General features: G+C 31.0%; 2 protein-coding genes across 3 annotated transcripts; one reads left to right on the top strand and one right to left on the bottom strand.

The window, feature by feature from the left end:
* The first annotated feature begins 1,615 nt into the window (after positions 1 to 1,615).
* LOC107849425 (NAC domain-containing protein 78-like) lies at positions 1,616 to 2,080 on the top strand. The gene has a single exon (XM_016694005.2). The coding sequence runs from the start codon at positions 1,616 to 1,618 to the stop codon at positions 2,078 to 2,080; it is 465 nt and encodes a 154-aa protein (XP_016549491.1).
* Positions 2,081 to 4,505: 2,425 nt separating this feature from the next.
* On the bottom strand, positions 4,506 to 5,352 carry LOC107850136. 2 transcript variants are annotated; one of them, XR_001668477.2, is made up of 3 exons: positions 4,955 to 5,352; positions 4,691 to 4,858; positions 4,513 to 4,588 (listed from the first exon to the last, which is right to left on the bottom strand). XR_001668477.2 is itself a non-coding variant. In XM_047400801.1 (2 exons), the coding sequence occupies exons 1-2, from the start codon at positions 5,326 to 5,328 to the stop codon at positions 4,828 to 4,830; spliced, it is 405 nt and encodes a 134-aa protein (XP_047256757.1). In that variant the 5' UTR covers positions 5,329 to 5,352; the 3' UTR covers positions 4,506 to 4,827. The 2 variants fall into 2 exon arrangements, 1 of the variants encoding a protein (XP_047256757.1); XM_047400801.1 differs by having other exon boundaries at positions 4,506 to 4,858.
* Positions 5,353 to 17,619: the final 12,267 nt, after the last annotated feature.

Below are 17,619 nucleotides of genomic sequence, written 5' to 3'. Positions count from 1 at the left end.
CAAAGTGAACTCTTATTTATGCCTCTGTCATCACTCAACCCATATTTATCTTCGTTGCCATCCACTTCAATAGGAAAATAAGAAAAATGGTTGTTGTATTGGGTTGAGAACCATGATGTCTCAGATGCAAATCAAAATAGAGAAAAAAAATTTGGTGCTTTTTTTTTTCCAATTAGTTGAGTTGAGATTCGATTCATTTTGTGTAAACGATTTAACTTATCTATTATCGATTCTTATATGTGTTGAACCCCTAACGACCCAATATTATATCATTTTGATTCGTTCTGGCTTAATGATTATTCATCAATTCGTTATCGAGTTATTGGACAGTCAGTTTATTTGATATAAAAATTGAAATCAAAAAATTAAAGTAGCTTTTATATACTCCACTAGTGCCTTCTCGTCTAATGGTCCGAACCCATCAAATGTCGTTGTCACTCTGAGCAGAGATTACAATTGGTAATCTATGGAGATGGTAGAATTGGGGTTGAGAGGCGAATGAAATGGATGTTTTGGGATAAAGGTATATTTAGAGTGAAGTCGATATGTATGTTTTGATAATGATCATAAATGCATATTGTGATTAGTTGGTTGCAATAGTGTTTGGGATGTTTGTACTCGATATAGTTCAATACGCTTAGTAGTGAGTTATGACTTGTGGCTCGCTCAATATTTATTGCGGACACGTGATGTCGGTCACACAAACTTTTGAGTATAGTATGCGACATTACATGGGCAGAGAGTCATTACCGTGAGTAATTTATTAAGGGCAAAATGTTATTCAAAGTAACGAATTTCTCTTAAACACCATCAACCACCAACTTTTCTCCCAATATTTTTTTTTGTAATATAATAATATATACCGAATACGTTATTATGAAATATATTTATTTTAATAATAAAAATTTTCAAAAAATTGAATTATTCTTGAAAATTGGTATTATAGAATAATTAATTGTGTAGGGTGAAATTATCAAAATATTATGCAATTATAATAGATCATATAAAATATTTATTTTATGACTGTTTGAAACTGCCACAATACAAATTATAAAAATCACTGTTAATTAAGTATGCAAGCATTTTATGACGGTTCTCTTAAAACCGTCAAAATAATATTAATAGTAGACGGATTTGTGACAACGTTGAAAACCTCCATTTTATGCTCATTATGATGATTATAAATCGTCACTACACCCAAAATAAATCATTAGGATCATTCAGATTTTTTGTAGTGCGAAACCCTACACAACGAAATCGTCATAACAAGAAGAACTTTGGGGAGGTTGAAACACACGCCACAAATTGAAAGTTTAGTGGGGGCTTTTACAACCTCCAGAGTTAAACCGCCCTAAAAATAATTATTTTGCGGGAGTTAACATAAGCGCTACAAAATAAATGTGTAGTGGGTGTTTCTTATAATCCCCATAAATAATCTGCCACAATTTAGCCGTTTTTCTTTTGTAGTGCCTAATCATGTATTATCTCAAAACTAGATGGATTATGCTTTGTTAACCCATTATATAAACCTCTTCACATCGAACATTAGCTTCAACCAAATTCTATTATCTTTTTTTTTTTTTTACATATACGCAACAAAACAAATATATATAGAATGCCTTCATGCAAATCAAAGCAAGGTTTTCGATTCCACCCCATCGATGAAGAGTTGATGAAGTATCTCAACAATTTTGTGCTCCACGGAATTTTTCCACCTAGAGATTTTATTAATGTAGCAGATCTATTTGAAGACTCGGAGCCATGGGAGATTATGGTGGGTTCGGCGGAGAAAACACGCTACTTTCTTTCGCGCTTGAAGAGATTGAAGAATTCAACCAAAAAGCAAAGCCAAAGAAGTGATCCAATTAGAGATGGATCAAAAAAGAATATCACAATTGGATATAAGAGTAGTTTAAAGTATGTAAATGATATAGAAAAAGATGCTAAGTTGCTCATGAAAGAATATTTATTGCCGGATCATGAGTACAAGAAAAGTAGCAAAGACAAGGATATATACGTCATCTGCAAAATCAAAGAGGTGAAAAAAAGAATAAAGGGGTTAGATGGAGGAAGAAGTTGATGAATTAATTGATTCTGTATTAGCAAGTATTCCTGATAATGATCAAATAATTACCAACAACGACGACAATCAATTGCCGGAGGTTAATAAATATGAAGCAATTAGTACATTCAATAATGGTGATGAAGATTATGAAGATTTAGAATTTGAAGATTAGAGTTAAAGCTAGGAGATTATGGTGATAGCGTAGTTTAATGATCGATGGGCATGCCAATAGATTCTTCAAATATCGTCTTTTTTAGAATAATCAGGTGATGTAGAATTAACGTAAAGTTTTTTCTCTTACTAGTTAAAAGTTTCCAGTTGCATGAATAATTAAGTGTCAAAGTTTTATTCTTTTCATTCTTCTATTGCCCTTCCTTATTTTGGTTTTCAATTATTTGTTTTTTTATGATTGAGTGAGCAGACGTTAAAATCTCATGATGGATATGGTAGCTTAACATTAAGTTTGAAAACTACATACTCCCTTCCATTTTGGTTTACTTAGCCCCTATACTAAAAATAGTTATTTAAATTTACTTATCAAATTCTATAGGAACAATTTTAACGAAGCCCATCTGCTTTGATAGGGATTATGTGGTGCTTCCAACAAAATTGTACTCCCTCCGTCCCAAATTGGGATGACACAGCTATTAAGAAAGCAATGCTTAGTGATATAACTTTACCATTTTGTCCATCTTAATTGTGTCTTGTTATTAGTTACGTTCCAATATTGATGGATGGCTAATACCAAAGCACCATTTATATTCTTAATGGTGTACTTTTAATGGTAATCTTCTTAAATAACATTTTTCAAGAATGCTAATAACAAGGACTAATCAATTACACTAAGGGTATAATGGGGAAAAAAAATTTGTCTTGTCTTGATAAGTAAAAAGGGACAAGTAAAATGGGACATCAAATTAGGAAATTTGGGACGGGTAAAATAGGACGGAGGGAGTATTGAGTTAGACTAGTTGGTGTAGAACTTGACTCCATGATCATAGTAGATATGACTAATAGTAGTAAAATTAAACCTCCCCGGAAACTTCAGAATAGGATAGAAGATATACAAAAGAAGGTAAAGCAAAGGTTAATTTAGTAATTAATTTATGAAATCAAAAGAATTTTGTTATATTTTTTCTTTCAATATACCTTAGTATTCTATAGCTATTCATAAAATAATAGTAGTCTAATTTGGAGTTGCATGATGAATTATGTACAAACACTTGAAACTCCAGTTTCTATACAAGTTACCAGATTTAATTGTGGAGGAAAAGCAATTATTGGTTGAGTCTTGTTTCATGGATGGTGCATCAATGAGTGACATGGGCTAAGATTGCACGTGGTGGAGATAATCGCGTGGAGGAAACTTGTCTTGATTTCACGTCATTATCGCTATTGGAAATTGAGGTCAAGACTTGATCCACAACTGTCTAAGGCTACTGGAAATTTAATCATTCCAGCAAATAGTGGTTTTAGAGAAATTAGTGAATTAGTAGAGTTGCCTCACTTGTTAGGAATAGTGAGAAAGATATTTGAGAATATGAATAAATGGGAACTTGAAGGGCTTGGAAGGTGATAGTATTCTTGATTGTCTTGTGGATATATGGGAACACAATTTGAGAAGTTGTTTCCAGAATATTATATACTTGCAAGTTCTCAAGTTGGTGCAATTTTAGACTTTATGATGTCGATTTTGGATGGGGAAAGCCTATTTTGTTTTGGTTCCTATATTGAATACGCAACAAGTTATTCTTGTGGAAATTGGAAAAAGTGGAGGAATTGAGGCTTGGATACTTAGAAACAACGAGGAAATGATTGAATTGGAGAATGATGAGGAATTTCTAGCATATGCATCTCCAAATCCAAATGTTCAATATGCCCCTTGAGTTGTTCACTTATATATATATATATATATGTATGTATGTATGTATGTATATGCTGAAATTGGAAAAGAAAAAGATTAAATTGGGGAAATTCTCTTTTGGGGTCAATTTTTACCAGGTTGCTATGATATTTTACCTAATTTAGATATTTTTTTTAACCTTTTATAAATTGAAGATCTATCTTAGTTTAAATTTTTTTATTTAGGGGTAGAATTTGTTCTATCTTTTATATAGAAATATTAACACATTGTTATTTCGTCTCTTCCCGTATGAATTTAGATCAATTTGACCAAAGTTTAATTACTTTGCTATCTCCGCACAATACCCACGTCAACCAACTACCTAGGAGCATTTATTGAAATGATTTAAGCAAAATAAGTACTAAACATAATTAAGAAACCAAGATTTCATATCAACTTATAAACATTGATCAACTGCAGAAAGACTGCAGTGACCTTTTTGTGCTAGCCAGCTAGCTACTCTACTTAACTACTACATAGCTTGATAGAAAGCCACTAATTAACATGACAAAGATAGAATTCTTCAACGAAGAAAAGCTAATGATAACATTCTGGACCCGTCCCTTCTTCCTTGTGCGTCTGTGGATGTAAGGATATGAATCTTTCATTGACGACATGCTCTGCTCAAAGTCAAGTAAACCTATCATCGAGTGTGTGATGAGTATGTATGTGTGTGTGTATGTCACAAATTGATAATTACTAGTACATGTAAACGTCTTTACCCCTGAGTTTCTCGATGCACCTTTTGCACTTCTCTTCAGTGTGCACCAGGCATCTAGCCCTTAATGCGGCGGCGTTCAAATGGATGAAACTTTCCCGTTCTGCTCTCAAAAGCATATTAGTACGGTGATTCGTATGCTCATGAAACTCCCAACTCACAATCCATGTACCTATTCAAAACATAATTAATTAATAAATTTTCTCGCTATATAAATGGCTTAAAACATAGTATCAAAGCAGAAAAAGATCAGGTTTGGCATACGTACTTGTGAATAACTTCATATCTTGGATAACGAATTTCTACACGAGTGTAGTACTCAGATAGTTCACTCTCTTTACGTGCAAGGTAGGAGGCAAATCCATGCTTACGACAATTCGTAAATGGAGCTGCACTTGATGTTGGTAATGGTTTGGTGCTAGCCAAAGCACATGGTTGGATTGAGCTAATGAAACCATGGCTGGCCAAGCTTGTAGAAGCCCTATTTCTCAACAACATTTCACTTGCTACAACAGCTTCTTTCTCAAGTGCTACACGGGGTCTTACTTTAGAAGCATCTAAAAATCCTTTGTTCCCCACATTCACTTTAGCATCTATGTATTGATTTATAACTTGTGACTTTTTCTCATTTGAATTTTTCATGATGTTATATGACAATTCAATCTTTGTTCTGTCAAAGAAATTTATATATACAAGTTTAGGATCATGATATAGAAAGGTGACACAACAAAAATGCAACCAGAAGACCAAAAAAAAAACACAACTTGCAAGGATGTGCCTGATACCATGAAAAATATTTTTTTAGAAAAAGAGGTTTTTTCTTGTGCTTGGCCGGTACGCAAAACATGATGGGGGTAGAGGGTGGAGGGTAATGTGTGTGTGATGGTGGGTATGAGAGCTATAGGAGGTGGGGTGTTGGAGGGTGGATAAGGGACAATCAGTGTGAAATGTCACTTCTAAGTTTATTTTTTTCCTACTGAAATCATTACCCTCAATCTTTTATAAAATTATTTTTCTAAAAAATGTTTTGAATTTTGTTGGGTGACCAAACATGACGAAATTGAAAAATATTTTCGTCCATACCATACACCCCGCTAAAGTTCAATCTATATAAAAAAAATAAAAAGATTTACCGGGGAAACGAGTTTGTTTTAGTGTTCAAAATTGACATAATTTTTTTATATAAAAAGAGTTACGTTGGGGGTGGAGGAGATTACAAGGTGCATAATCAGAGTACCACTAGCAATAGTGTAAGTTCAAGTACCAACCACCTAATTAGCTACTAAGATTAATCCCTAAAATTGAAAAAAAAAATGACAAATCACGAAACTAAAGTCACTTTATCAAGCACAAAAGATTTGTACCAAAACGTTATATAGAAAGACACTCACAAATTTAATTAATGGATCTAGATGTAGATGACTAAACAATGACAAATTAAAATTCATTGGGTTGAATCTTGAAAACATATATAAATAAAGCATGAATTAGCTACTAAAATTGGCTTTCAATTCATTGCTAAATAGATGATAGCCGATATAATCTTTTGATAAAACCTCATTGTCTATGATGAAATTTTGTTATTTATGTAGTAAAAAAGAAAAATAGTTTTTTGCGTGTGTTAATGTGTGTGTGTGTTTCTTTTTTCGTTTTTGTGTGTGTGAGAGAATCAAATAAATCTAGACATAACAAGAAAATCTGGATACATTTTTGTTCCATGAAATGCAACTCAAATTAATTTTCTTTTTTCTCTTTCTATAAAATAATCATAGTTGTAGAAAGATTTAAAATTACCAAGTAGATTTGAAAAAAATTTGAGTGTAACAAAAGTAATGTTAGGATCGATTACCTTCACACACACTAGATCTAGCAAAAGAGATAAAGAAAAGAGAGAGATTTCTTAAGGAGAGAGAATGAAGAGAGAAATATTTCATGGTAACACCTCGTGGGTAAAGTCCACGGCGAACGGCAACTTCACACGCGGAGGTTGAACCGCGTGAACATTAATATATAAACAGTACATCATATATTAATCAGACTCCACACCTAACAAGTAGAACCATGGAAGTTGGTATGTCCCCTGAAAATTAAAGATACATTTTTAGTAATAACATTCTTGAAGCAACAAAATCTAGAAATTAAATGCAACTTACAAGCAAAAGTTTCTATTAAAAAATTAGTAATAACTTGAATGAATAAATGAACGAATTGCTAGAGTTGAAGTAAATGGCATACCAAAAATTGACTTTGAGCATTCATCATTTTTGAGAAAAAAGAGAGAGAGTTTTATATTAGTAAGATCTACTTCACTTTTGCTGCGTGCCTAATTTGCTCTTATGAGTTAGAGTAACATCCCAATAAGTACTAAACAGTATTTTTATTACTATCACTAATATAAACAACACACAAGATATATTTTTATTTTTATTTTTAAATATCTACTTCTTCATATTTTTCGAGATAAATTAACTTATATAATACAAAAAACAGGTACACATTATTGAACACTATGTCACATGTTGAATGATGCATACAAGTTTAGGATCATGATATAGAAAGGTGACGCAACAAAAATGCAACCAAAAGACAAAAAAAAAATAAAAAAAATACAACTTTCAAGGGTGAATCTGATTATACCATGAAAAATATTTTTCTAGGAAAAAGCGTTTTTCTTATATTTGGTACGTAAAATACAATGGGGTAGAGGGTCGAGGGTAAGGTGTGTGTAATGGTAGGGATGAAAGCTATAGGGGATGGGGGTGTTGGAGAGTGGATAAGGGACAATCAACGTGAAATGTTAATTTTGAATTTGTTTTTTCCTACTTAAATCATTATCCTCATTTTTTAAAAAAAATATTTTCTAAAATTTTTTTTCTGAATTTTGTTGAGTGACCAAACATGAAAAAACATATTTTTGTCTATACCATACACCCCATAAAGTTTGATCTATATGAAAAAAAAAAAAAATTACCTGAAAAACGAGTTTGTTTTAGTGTACAAAATTGAGTGAATTTTTTTTAATTAAAAAAAGTTGGGGGTGAAGGAGATTACAAGGTCCAGAATTAGATTTTTACTAGCAATTGTATAAATGCAAGTACCAACCACCTAAGCTACTAAGATTAATCCTTAAAATTGAAAAAAAAAAAAACAATAATGACAAATCACTAAATTAAAGTCACTTTAATCAAGCACAAAAGATTTGGAAACCAAACCATCATAAGAGAGACAGATTTAATTAATGGATCTAGATGAAGATGACTAAACAATGACAAATTAAAATTCACTACGGTTGAATCTTGATAAATTATATAACATGCATTAGCTACTAAGATTGGCTTTCAATTTATTACTAAATATGCCCATAGCCGATGTGATCTTTTGATAAAACCTCGTTATCAATGATAAACTTTTGTTATTTAGCTACTAAAAAAAGTATTTTTTTTTTTTGTGTTAATGCGTGTGTTTCTTTTTTTCTTTGGGAAACTTAACTATATAAACTTATTAGATTAGTTATTATAACTTATAGCAAAACTTTTAAGTTTTCAAGTTTATAGCAACTTTCATCTTAAAAAAATATATAAAAAGATTTTCTTTTCTTTTGTTGAAAATACAGAAAAGCAATTACTGAAAAAGTAAAATTAATATTTAATAAAATTATCCTTAAAAGTAGTTAACCTTAATTACTGATATTTATCCACCCCAAATCCCTCAAACCGTTATTTATCTTCCTATTTTAGTGCTTGCAGTAAGAGTTTCCATCTACATACACTACTTGTCACTTTTTACCCGATTTCTCTCTACCGTCAAACAAAAAAACGCATTCTATGTTGATTAGAATTTGATAGAAAAGCAAAAAACAAGTATTTCTTTAGATAAAAAATATGAATTCTGTTAATTTGCATTCAATCATGATCCGTCATGGAGAGAGATGGGATTCTTCAGGTTTGTTAATTTTTTTACGCCTTCTAAATGAATTTAAATATTTATTGGCATACCATCAATCGGATGCATGCCATCACAAAGAACACTGAGAGGAGGAGAAGAAAGGAAACGTGTTGATTATTTGAACCAAGCAGCACAATTGTTCAACAGCAAGTTGGCAGATGACTTAAGTTCTCTAGAAAACAAAGTACCTAATTCAAGATTGGTGTATGATATATATAATCTTCCACTTGATGTCATCAACAGCCCTCAGAAATATGGTACAAATATGACTGTCTTTTTCCTGAATATCGACAAGATCTCCGTTTCTTTCTTTATATGACCGTGCAGGATTCAAAGTTGCAGAAAACAGATACTGTGGGACAGGAAAAATAGAAGTTGCAGAGTTATGCACATCGGTGTGTTCCAATGATTCCGATTATATTTTTTGGGATAGCTTTCATCTTACAGAAAAAGCATACAGATTTTTAGTTCATCAAATTTTTGTACACCATTTAAGTAGCTTCTTCTGATAAATTCACATATCAACATGCATATCAATGAATTCTTAGTACTTTTTGCCGAATAATTGGTCATTTATATGTTATTTTCTCACTTAGTGATCATGTCTATCAACCCCGATTTTTATTTCTTTTTATTTTTTCTAGTAAGCATGTACATGATATGGTAGTAACAAAGTTGTATTCATGGATTATAGCAGTACATACAAACTTACAAATATTTGATTTTTTTTCTGTATTAAATTGGTATAAAATTGATATTGAATCATTTTTTCTATTTACTGTTTGTTTTTCTAATATAGTTAATAATTTGAATTAACTTTTTGGTGCTTGATTATTACTGTTTGTTTTTATAAGATTGTGGGTATGAAAAAGTTTATTTTTTGTATTTATGTAGTATTTATATAATGTTATGCTACTCTAACGTTTGTTTCGTATTTTACATCGTTGAATGAAATTGATATGAACTAAGTCGCATCAGATGGTATTAAATTTGATATCAACTACATCAAATTATACATTTTTCGATTCTACAATTAGTAACATTTGACATGAATATTGAATCTTGATTTATATTGGTGCTCATTACTCTTTGTATAAGATTGTTGGTATGAATAAAGTTTAGCTTTGATATTTAACATAGTATTTATATAATGTTCTTCATCTTGCCAGAAAGCAAACAAAAATATCAATCTTGATTAATACTGATTATTTTTTTATTACAACGAAAAATTATTTAACATCAAACAACTATCAATTAATATTTTCAACATTTACGTTGATAGTTTTTCATATAATATCCATTCATACACTAAAAAGGTTATGTAACATAAAACATAATTGTTCTCCTCGATTGTCACATTCATAAAATTCATTCAATACAAATGTGATACATGCGAAACTTCATCGATATCAATTTAATACATTGAGAACTTAAAATAAAAATGTTACTTAAGTATGAAATGAGTATATAAATTGATTTCAACATATTAAAAGTGGAATTATCCTAGGAAAATGTGTTCAACAAAACTTAGTTAACATCATTGCACTAATTGGCAATTACCATCATTACACTAATTGGAACCATCCCTCAATCGATAAACTGAAGGTACAACAATCTTGCAGATTAATCAATACATCTACGAAAGGCCTCACACGAAAAAAAAACTCAATAAAAGGCATCTTTGTTTGGCTAATGTATCTAAAAAATGAATGTCTTCTTGTTCATTTATCTTCCTCGAGTATATGGACATTACAGGCAAAACAATGAAATGTGCTCTGGCTAATTATCTTTCAGATGTTAGCAACGAGCCAAACACGAGTTTGAAATTCTGAATGAGTGTAAGAACAAGTTTTTTTTTTTCAAGGTATACATGTGAAATCAAAATTGTGTTGGTGTGTATTTTGATTTCAGTTTTACATATATACTACAATAGCAATGATATTAAAAGTTAATTATGGTATGCATTATATGGATGTGGGGAAACGATGACTAATTAAATTCCAAAATGGAACTATATATATATATGTTATCATCACTTAACGATTTGATAAAATTGAATTGGCAAGACTGCCTTTTGACTGTAAAAAGGATTTATTTTTTTGAAAGTAGTTAATTTTTTTAGAATGAAATAACTATTAATAATTAAGCACTACCTAAGCATAAAAACAAACTAAAAGCAACAATAATACAAATGTGTTTTACTATTTGTTCTTAATTTAATATAAAATAGATCTAAACAATTGTCCAATTTAGAAGAATCACTATTTAATGATCGAAGAGATTATTAGTAAATAAAAAAGGTAATGAATGAAATTTAATGAATGGAATAGTCACTATTTAGAAGAAATTTAATGAATGAAAATTAAAGAGATAAGAATCCTATTGGTAATTAAAAAAGGTAAAGAGATAAGACTTCTATTGATAATTAAAGACTAAAAAAATATGAAAAAGAGTATAATCAAGTTAATTATTCAAGTTAATAAAAAAATATAAAATCAGATCTTAAGTTTAAAAAATATATTTACCATATATATCTCCTTAAATTTGGATAAACTTTGATATTTAATTATTATAAAAAAATATTGATATCTTAACTTGTCATAATTATCCAAAATCTTTAACTAATAGTAATAGATGTTAAATGCTAAATATAAGGAAATAATACAAATAATAAATATTACAACATTGATTTTTGAAAATTTAATTAAAATATGTTTTTCTCAAAAGTTGCTATAACTTGTAATTATTTCTTAAGTCTAGTAATTAATAAAAAAATTATGCTATAATTTGTAATTAATAATCTAAAAAGTATATTTGGGATAATTTTCACTTTATGTTATTAAGTTGCGTTAGTCCAACAACATATATGAGAGTCCATCTAATCACAAGGCCCAATAAATCAGTATTAGATATACTCTTATTATGGAGTGGAGATGTACAAGGAAAAGTTACAGTGAAATGTTTTTCGCCATTTAGTTTACACATATGTATACAATGTATGAGTAATGTATACATTATACTATAAAATATGTATATACTAGATATTGTATATATGCACTATACATAGTATAATATACATACATACACAATATAGACAACCAAAGGGTAGCATATACTTTGGCCATACTGGTAAATTAAATGATGAAAGATTACATTTAACATAAACGATTACACGATCCCAATTTGATAACATATGATCACCTGCATACTAGTACGACGAATTTTATTGCTCATATACAACGAGAAAACAGAGTTAAAGAGAGTTTCTATTTATAAATTTTGTTATATTGCATTGGGAGTAGTAAATGAGAACAGAAAAGAATTTGTGAAAGCTAAACTTGCTTAATTATTGTAGAGAGACTTTCAGCAGTATCACTAAATTATAAATCTTAATCGTGATACTATAAAGCTTTCAAAAGTAGTCATTTTTGTCACCTTCATTAGTTTGACCACGTGCACCATTTGGCCAACTATCATAACAGGTGAAGTGCTAACTCTGTAAATTAGTTCAATCCTCAACTCTGATAATTCATCATCTCCACTAAATTCTCTTGAAATATTAATATTCCCAAAGCTCAAACTTCTTTGCATAGTAATTATTTGGAAAAAGGACATGGGTTGGTCCTTTTCAAAATAATTGGCCCATATTAGGGTTATTAGACATTCATGACCAGTCGGTCCAAACAAATTTCATATTATGGTCATTTTATAATTTAGGTAATTTTGGCTCTGGTAGTTCAGATACAATCCATATACCATATTGATACAATTCATATACCATACTGATATAGCTCGTAAAAAAAATAGAGCACTGAATTTACGGGTAAAAATTATATCATTTTTATATAGAATATGCATTTCTTAATATGATATGCAAAAAATTTATATTATTGTTGTATTTGTGTGTGTGTATATATACTAGTTTAGTGTACGTGCACGTGGTGTTTAATGTTCAAAAAAAAAAATTACATGTATATTAAGTAACTCCTTGTTACTTTGTAAGTTTTAATTTGTAGATCCATTAAATCAGATGTCAATCCACGATTTTCATTAGTTCATTCAAGTGTCTTCTTCATTGAGTCACCCCTACATTTCACAAATCTTTTTTAATTTTATCATTAGCTCAATCATTAAATAATTGACATTTTTAACTGTTTTAGTTTATCCTCAGTCTCTCGGTATCAAAATTTCTGCTGCAAGAGAAAAAGGAACTTCTATCTAAACTTTGAAATGTGCCTATTCTATCCTTTTATAGAGCCATTTTTTAATTGAAATACTACTTCAAGTAGAATTTTGTTAATTGAATATGCTATCATCTTAACAAATCATAAAAATTTAAAAGTATATAAGAGAATGTTTTATTGTACGCAACATCTTTACCCTAGATCTTTGTGATCTGGCCATCCTCGAACCCCGTACATTGTGGAAACTTTAGTGTACCGACCTGCTATTCTAAAATACTTAAGCTCGTATTTCAGAATAGCAAAAAGGTTACGCTCCACCTAATATAACTCTTCAATATATTATTATTGAAATTTAGACACATTAAGCCAAGTTGAAAATAAGAAGGTAATTAATATTCGATTAATTAATAAATTTGCCATATTTTTTTCAATATCTATAAAACTATGCTTAGCCAGTTCACCATGCAAAACAAGTCTCACTGTAGCGTGAATTTTCATAGATGTAAATGTAATAGTTGGCTTCTTGCTGATCCTAGTCAATCTAGAATATTCCTGAGTAAGCTTCTCAAAATATCATTAATGAAATTATTTATTGTATCCATTGACTAGCTGAAAATATCGATATTTGGATAAACCCGCTTCAGAACCTTCGGGGTGTAGATCTTGTGGGTTTCAACGCTCTTCTTTGTCTTATTCTTCTCGTAAATATTCATGCTTTAGGTAATTAATCACATCTAACTATACGAAAAAATTAATAATTTTTTTCCTAGCTTCAAAGTGACACAATTTCTATAGGAGCTTACTTTAATCTATTTCTCAGTATACTCCTTGTAGACTAAGATTATAAACATATGTAGAAGCAGTCATCACCAGCAAAAAAGATTAGGTGATAGATTTTTCAAACTAAAAGTTAAACTGAGTAGTCAATCACCTTCATAGAACCCATACGATTTCTCTTTGCTACTTATTTAGTTACTTTATAGACATTCTTCTCCTCTTATTATATATCTGATCAATATCCCTCAAATTTCACAAATGCAAAATAAAATAATTTAGAAAAAACTACCAACAACAACAACATATTATATTTTTGTTATTTCTGATAGACCCTCAACTCAAAGAAAAATAATTCAAAGTAGTCCCAAATATGAAAAAACAAAATGTACAAGAAATAACAAATAATAGCAACAAACGCAACAAATAGTAACAGAATTGGAGTTCATTGTTAAAATATGTAGGATGTCCTTGTTCAGAAAATTGTGACACCAGAGTATATGAATTTGACCTTAACTTGAAACATAATCGAACTATAAATCTAGTTAAAGGTAAATTTAATTTTACGTATAAATATAAGATTTTGGTATATAAATCTAATATTAAGCAATATGAACTAACCTTCCCTGCTCAAGATTTCTTAGGTCGTAGGTTTGCATTGATAGATTGTGCAATAGCAAGAACTATGACAAGTATTTCAAGCTTAACATGAAGGAAGCTAAAACTAATCATCGCTGAATTCAGCTACAACAAAGAGAAAGCTCTTAGTGAATAATTATATATATATTCACACATAAATTTAAAACAAATCAACCAGATCAAACAACTTTTCTTGAAAAAAAAACACAACGGGAGATTGACAACATATAATCAACATATATTTGAATTTATGCACACAAATCAAAAAAAATAAAATAATTAGTAGTATTGACATAGCTAAAAAAAAAAATCAATGTTGTTTTGCATGGGAAGTATATTATTTTATTAGATTTCTTGTCATGTTATGGAATTGAATTTTTGTACGGATTAATATAAATATATCGGTGAAATTGGACAACTAAACCTACAAATTACAAAATAACAGTTACCTCTTACCATATATTTTAGGACTCCTAAACTTAAAAAGAATCGTTACCATATATTTTAAAGGACTAATCCCATATACTATATGGGTCAACAATATAAAAATAATTAACTAATAATTCATGAAAATAATGAAAAGACGATTTTGTCATATATATAGAGAGATAGATAGATATATATATTGTAGACACCTAATTTGTCCCTTTTCAAAATCCAATATATCCATTTTTTACCTCAACTTATCATACACCCTCACCCATGTGATTATATCCCCACAAAAATGCAAAAATAACAAAATTGCAATAAATTCATAAAAAATTAACACCTCATCCTAACAAATTTAACAAACTCACCCTACCTCTTACATACCACCTCACCACCCCTACCCCTACCCTTTAACCCCCCTCCCCCAGCACGTTTTTTTTTTTACGACTGGAGAGAAATATATACACATAGCAAGACGTACAGAGGGGGAACCCCATTATAGATCATCATCTTTTCCATAATAAAGAGACACAGAATACCCTCACTGGACGTGTCACACCCCTTTTCTAACCAAAAAGAATTAATTTTAAAGTTTGACAGGGTTTTTATTATTAAAGTGACAAAAGATGAAGATTTGATCCGGAAAAAAATTATTTTTACATTCAAAACTCAGAGTTCCCACTTGGCATAATCCGGTGTGCCAAGTCACCTTTGAAAAATCCTTTTCAAAATGATTTGAATTTTTAAAACTGGTTTGTGAACAGAGATTCCGGCTAAGGATTTCTGTTGACCGGAGGAAGGTGTTAGGCACCCCTCAATCCCGTGGTTCGACCACGGTCGCTTGGTGAAGCATAACGGTTAATTTGACACTATAAATGTATAAACCACATAAAATACATAAAACAAGCAACAAGAATATCAAACAAAGTTCAAAATCAAAAATATGTCCAGTCCGAGTTATACAGTCCCAAAAATAGAAAAATATGGAAATGTAAATCCTATTCTAAACTAATAGTATACTAAGCTCCAATGCTTTACCCGATACCTTGGGCCTTCATTACGAACCTCCTCCAAGTACAAAATACTTCGGGACATTCTCCGATGAATAAGTACAATATAATCTCGGGGGCATTTCCCGGTGAATGAATACATCTTCAAATCTTGTGCGATAAAGTGGAAAGAACTATTCACATACACATTCAAATATTCAACAAAATACTATTCCTAAGATTTTGCCTACCCGACTTAGTATTCACCTACTAGTTTTGGTTTATCACGATTCCAACAAATTCAATATAATCAATGATCCAAAATTACAACGAATTCACTTTATCTCGTTTAACCCCTTCCCAAATTTCTTTTAACACATAAATTTTAACATGAACATAGTCATCCACCCATATCAACATTAATTTCATACCACGACTAATTATTCAGATAAACAGCACCAAACATTAATAAAATTATCCAATCCACAATCATCAGCACACAACCACTACATCACCCAACAAATGGAACATAATATCAAATCCATATCCACAATCGTAAAAAAAAATTAAGAAATAGAGTTGAGAAATGGACCTCAATATCGCTTTCAACCAATTATTATTGGATTAAACGAAATGAAATCCGCACAGAAACCTCGAATTGAACTTCAATCCCATCAAACCAACTCGAATCAAAGATCAATAAACAACTCGAGGCAAACCCAGAACTTTTCGATGACTGCCCGCCAACCACACCTAACTCGGAGCGACGCCAAGAAGTGCGTGCATTGCTGTGATGGATTTCAGTCGCTAGTTTGGTTTTCTCCGAGGGAATTGCTTCGACTATTTTTGGATGGACAATAGAGACGAATTTCAGGTGGATTAGACCGGAGAAGATCAAGGATTCCGGCGAATTATTCGTTGAAAAATCTCGCCTAAGCTGTGGTTTTTCTCCTCTGTTTTACCTTTCCATTTTCAATCTTCTTCTTCAATCTCCCTCTCTCGGATTCTCTCTCACTATTCTTCTCTCATCTCTCACATCTCTCCCTTTATTTCTCCCTCTGTGTGTGTATTCCGTCGAGTATGGGTATGTATATGTGATGGCATGTGTGCATGGATCTGTGAAATAGAAGAAAAGGTAAGTGAAAATAGAGATGGAATTTATGAATGGAGTGTGTAAGTATTATTTTTTTTTTTAGTTTCCCGTGAGTGAGTGTGTATTTGGTGGATAGTGTATTTTTGTGATGTAGTGTGTGTAGTATTCTTGTTCAGTGGAAAATGGGGTGCCAGCTATGTGTATTATTGTTGTGGGTGTTGTTTTTTAGTTAAAGAAGAAAAAAAAAGAAATAGCAGTGTAGTTGTTGGATTAGGAGGGGTAGGTGAAGTAGGAAATAGGTAGGGGTAGGGTAGGGGTAGGTAGGGGTAGGGTAGGGAGAGGTGAAATGAGTAGAAATTAATTTTTGGAGCGGACAAAATTACGTGTCTACATTATTCCCCTCTTTGGATGTAAACACAAAGTGTTTTCAGACAAAGAAGTAGACAACGAGATAAAATTTTGACCGACCCTTATTCAGAAGAAATAAACACAAGGAAGATGGGCAATCGAGTCTTGATTTGGCTATCCAACATATCCCGAGTTATGAGAGAGTCAAGACACATGTAGTTCCAGGGTTGAAAAGAAGATGGACTATACCGAGTTGGAGAGTCGAGTGAGGTCCCGTTGACGTTCCGATCTGCGGCCCTATCATTATATCAAAATAAAAATTACAAGTTAAAAGATAAATGAAATTATAAAAATCCTATTTATGCATCATCTTTTGATTCTTGTCTTGGGTTTTCGATGTTTTCAAAAGTGATAAAAGATCTAATCTTCTTTCGATTGAACTTGAAGATAGATTTTTTCTCCATACAAAATTTGGCGTTGGAGATGAACTCAAAGTTGGCCATGTTCTGCAGGTGGTATCTGTGAACTTGAA

Source organism: Capsicum annuum, chromosome 12 (assembly GCF_002878395.1).
Source record: "Capsicum annuum cultivar UCD-10X-F1 chromosome 12, UCD10Xv1.1, whole genome shotgun sequence".
Lineage (NCBI taxonomy): Eukaryota > Viridiplantae > Streptophyta > Magnoliopsida > Solanales > Solanaceae > Capsicum > Capsicum annuum.
The sequence above is the reverse complement of the archived record's forward strand: the minus strand, read 5'-3'. Positions and strand labels throughout refer to the sequence as shown.

Bases quoted from the DNA above. Each gene is read 5' to 3' on its own strand.
- LOC107849425 (XM_016694005.2), top strand. From the start codon at position 1,616: ATGCCTTCATGCAAATCAAAGCAAGGTTTTCGATTCCACCCCATCGAT.
- LOC107850136 (XM_047400801.1), bottom strand. From the start codon at position 5,328: ATGAAAAATTCAAATGAGAAAAAGTCACAAGTTATAAATCAATACATA. The intron at 4,859-4,954 runs GTACGTATGCCA...TGTTTTGAATAG, and splicing joins AGATATGAAGTTATTCACAA to GTACATGGATTGTGAGTTGG.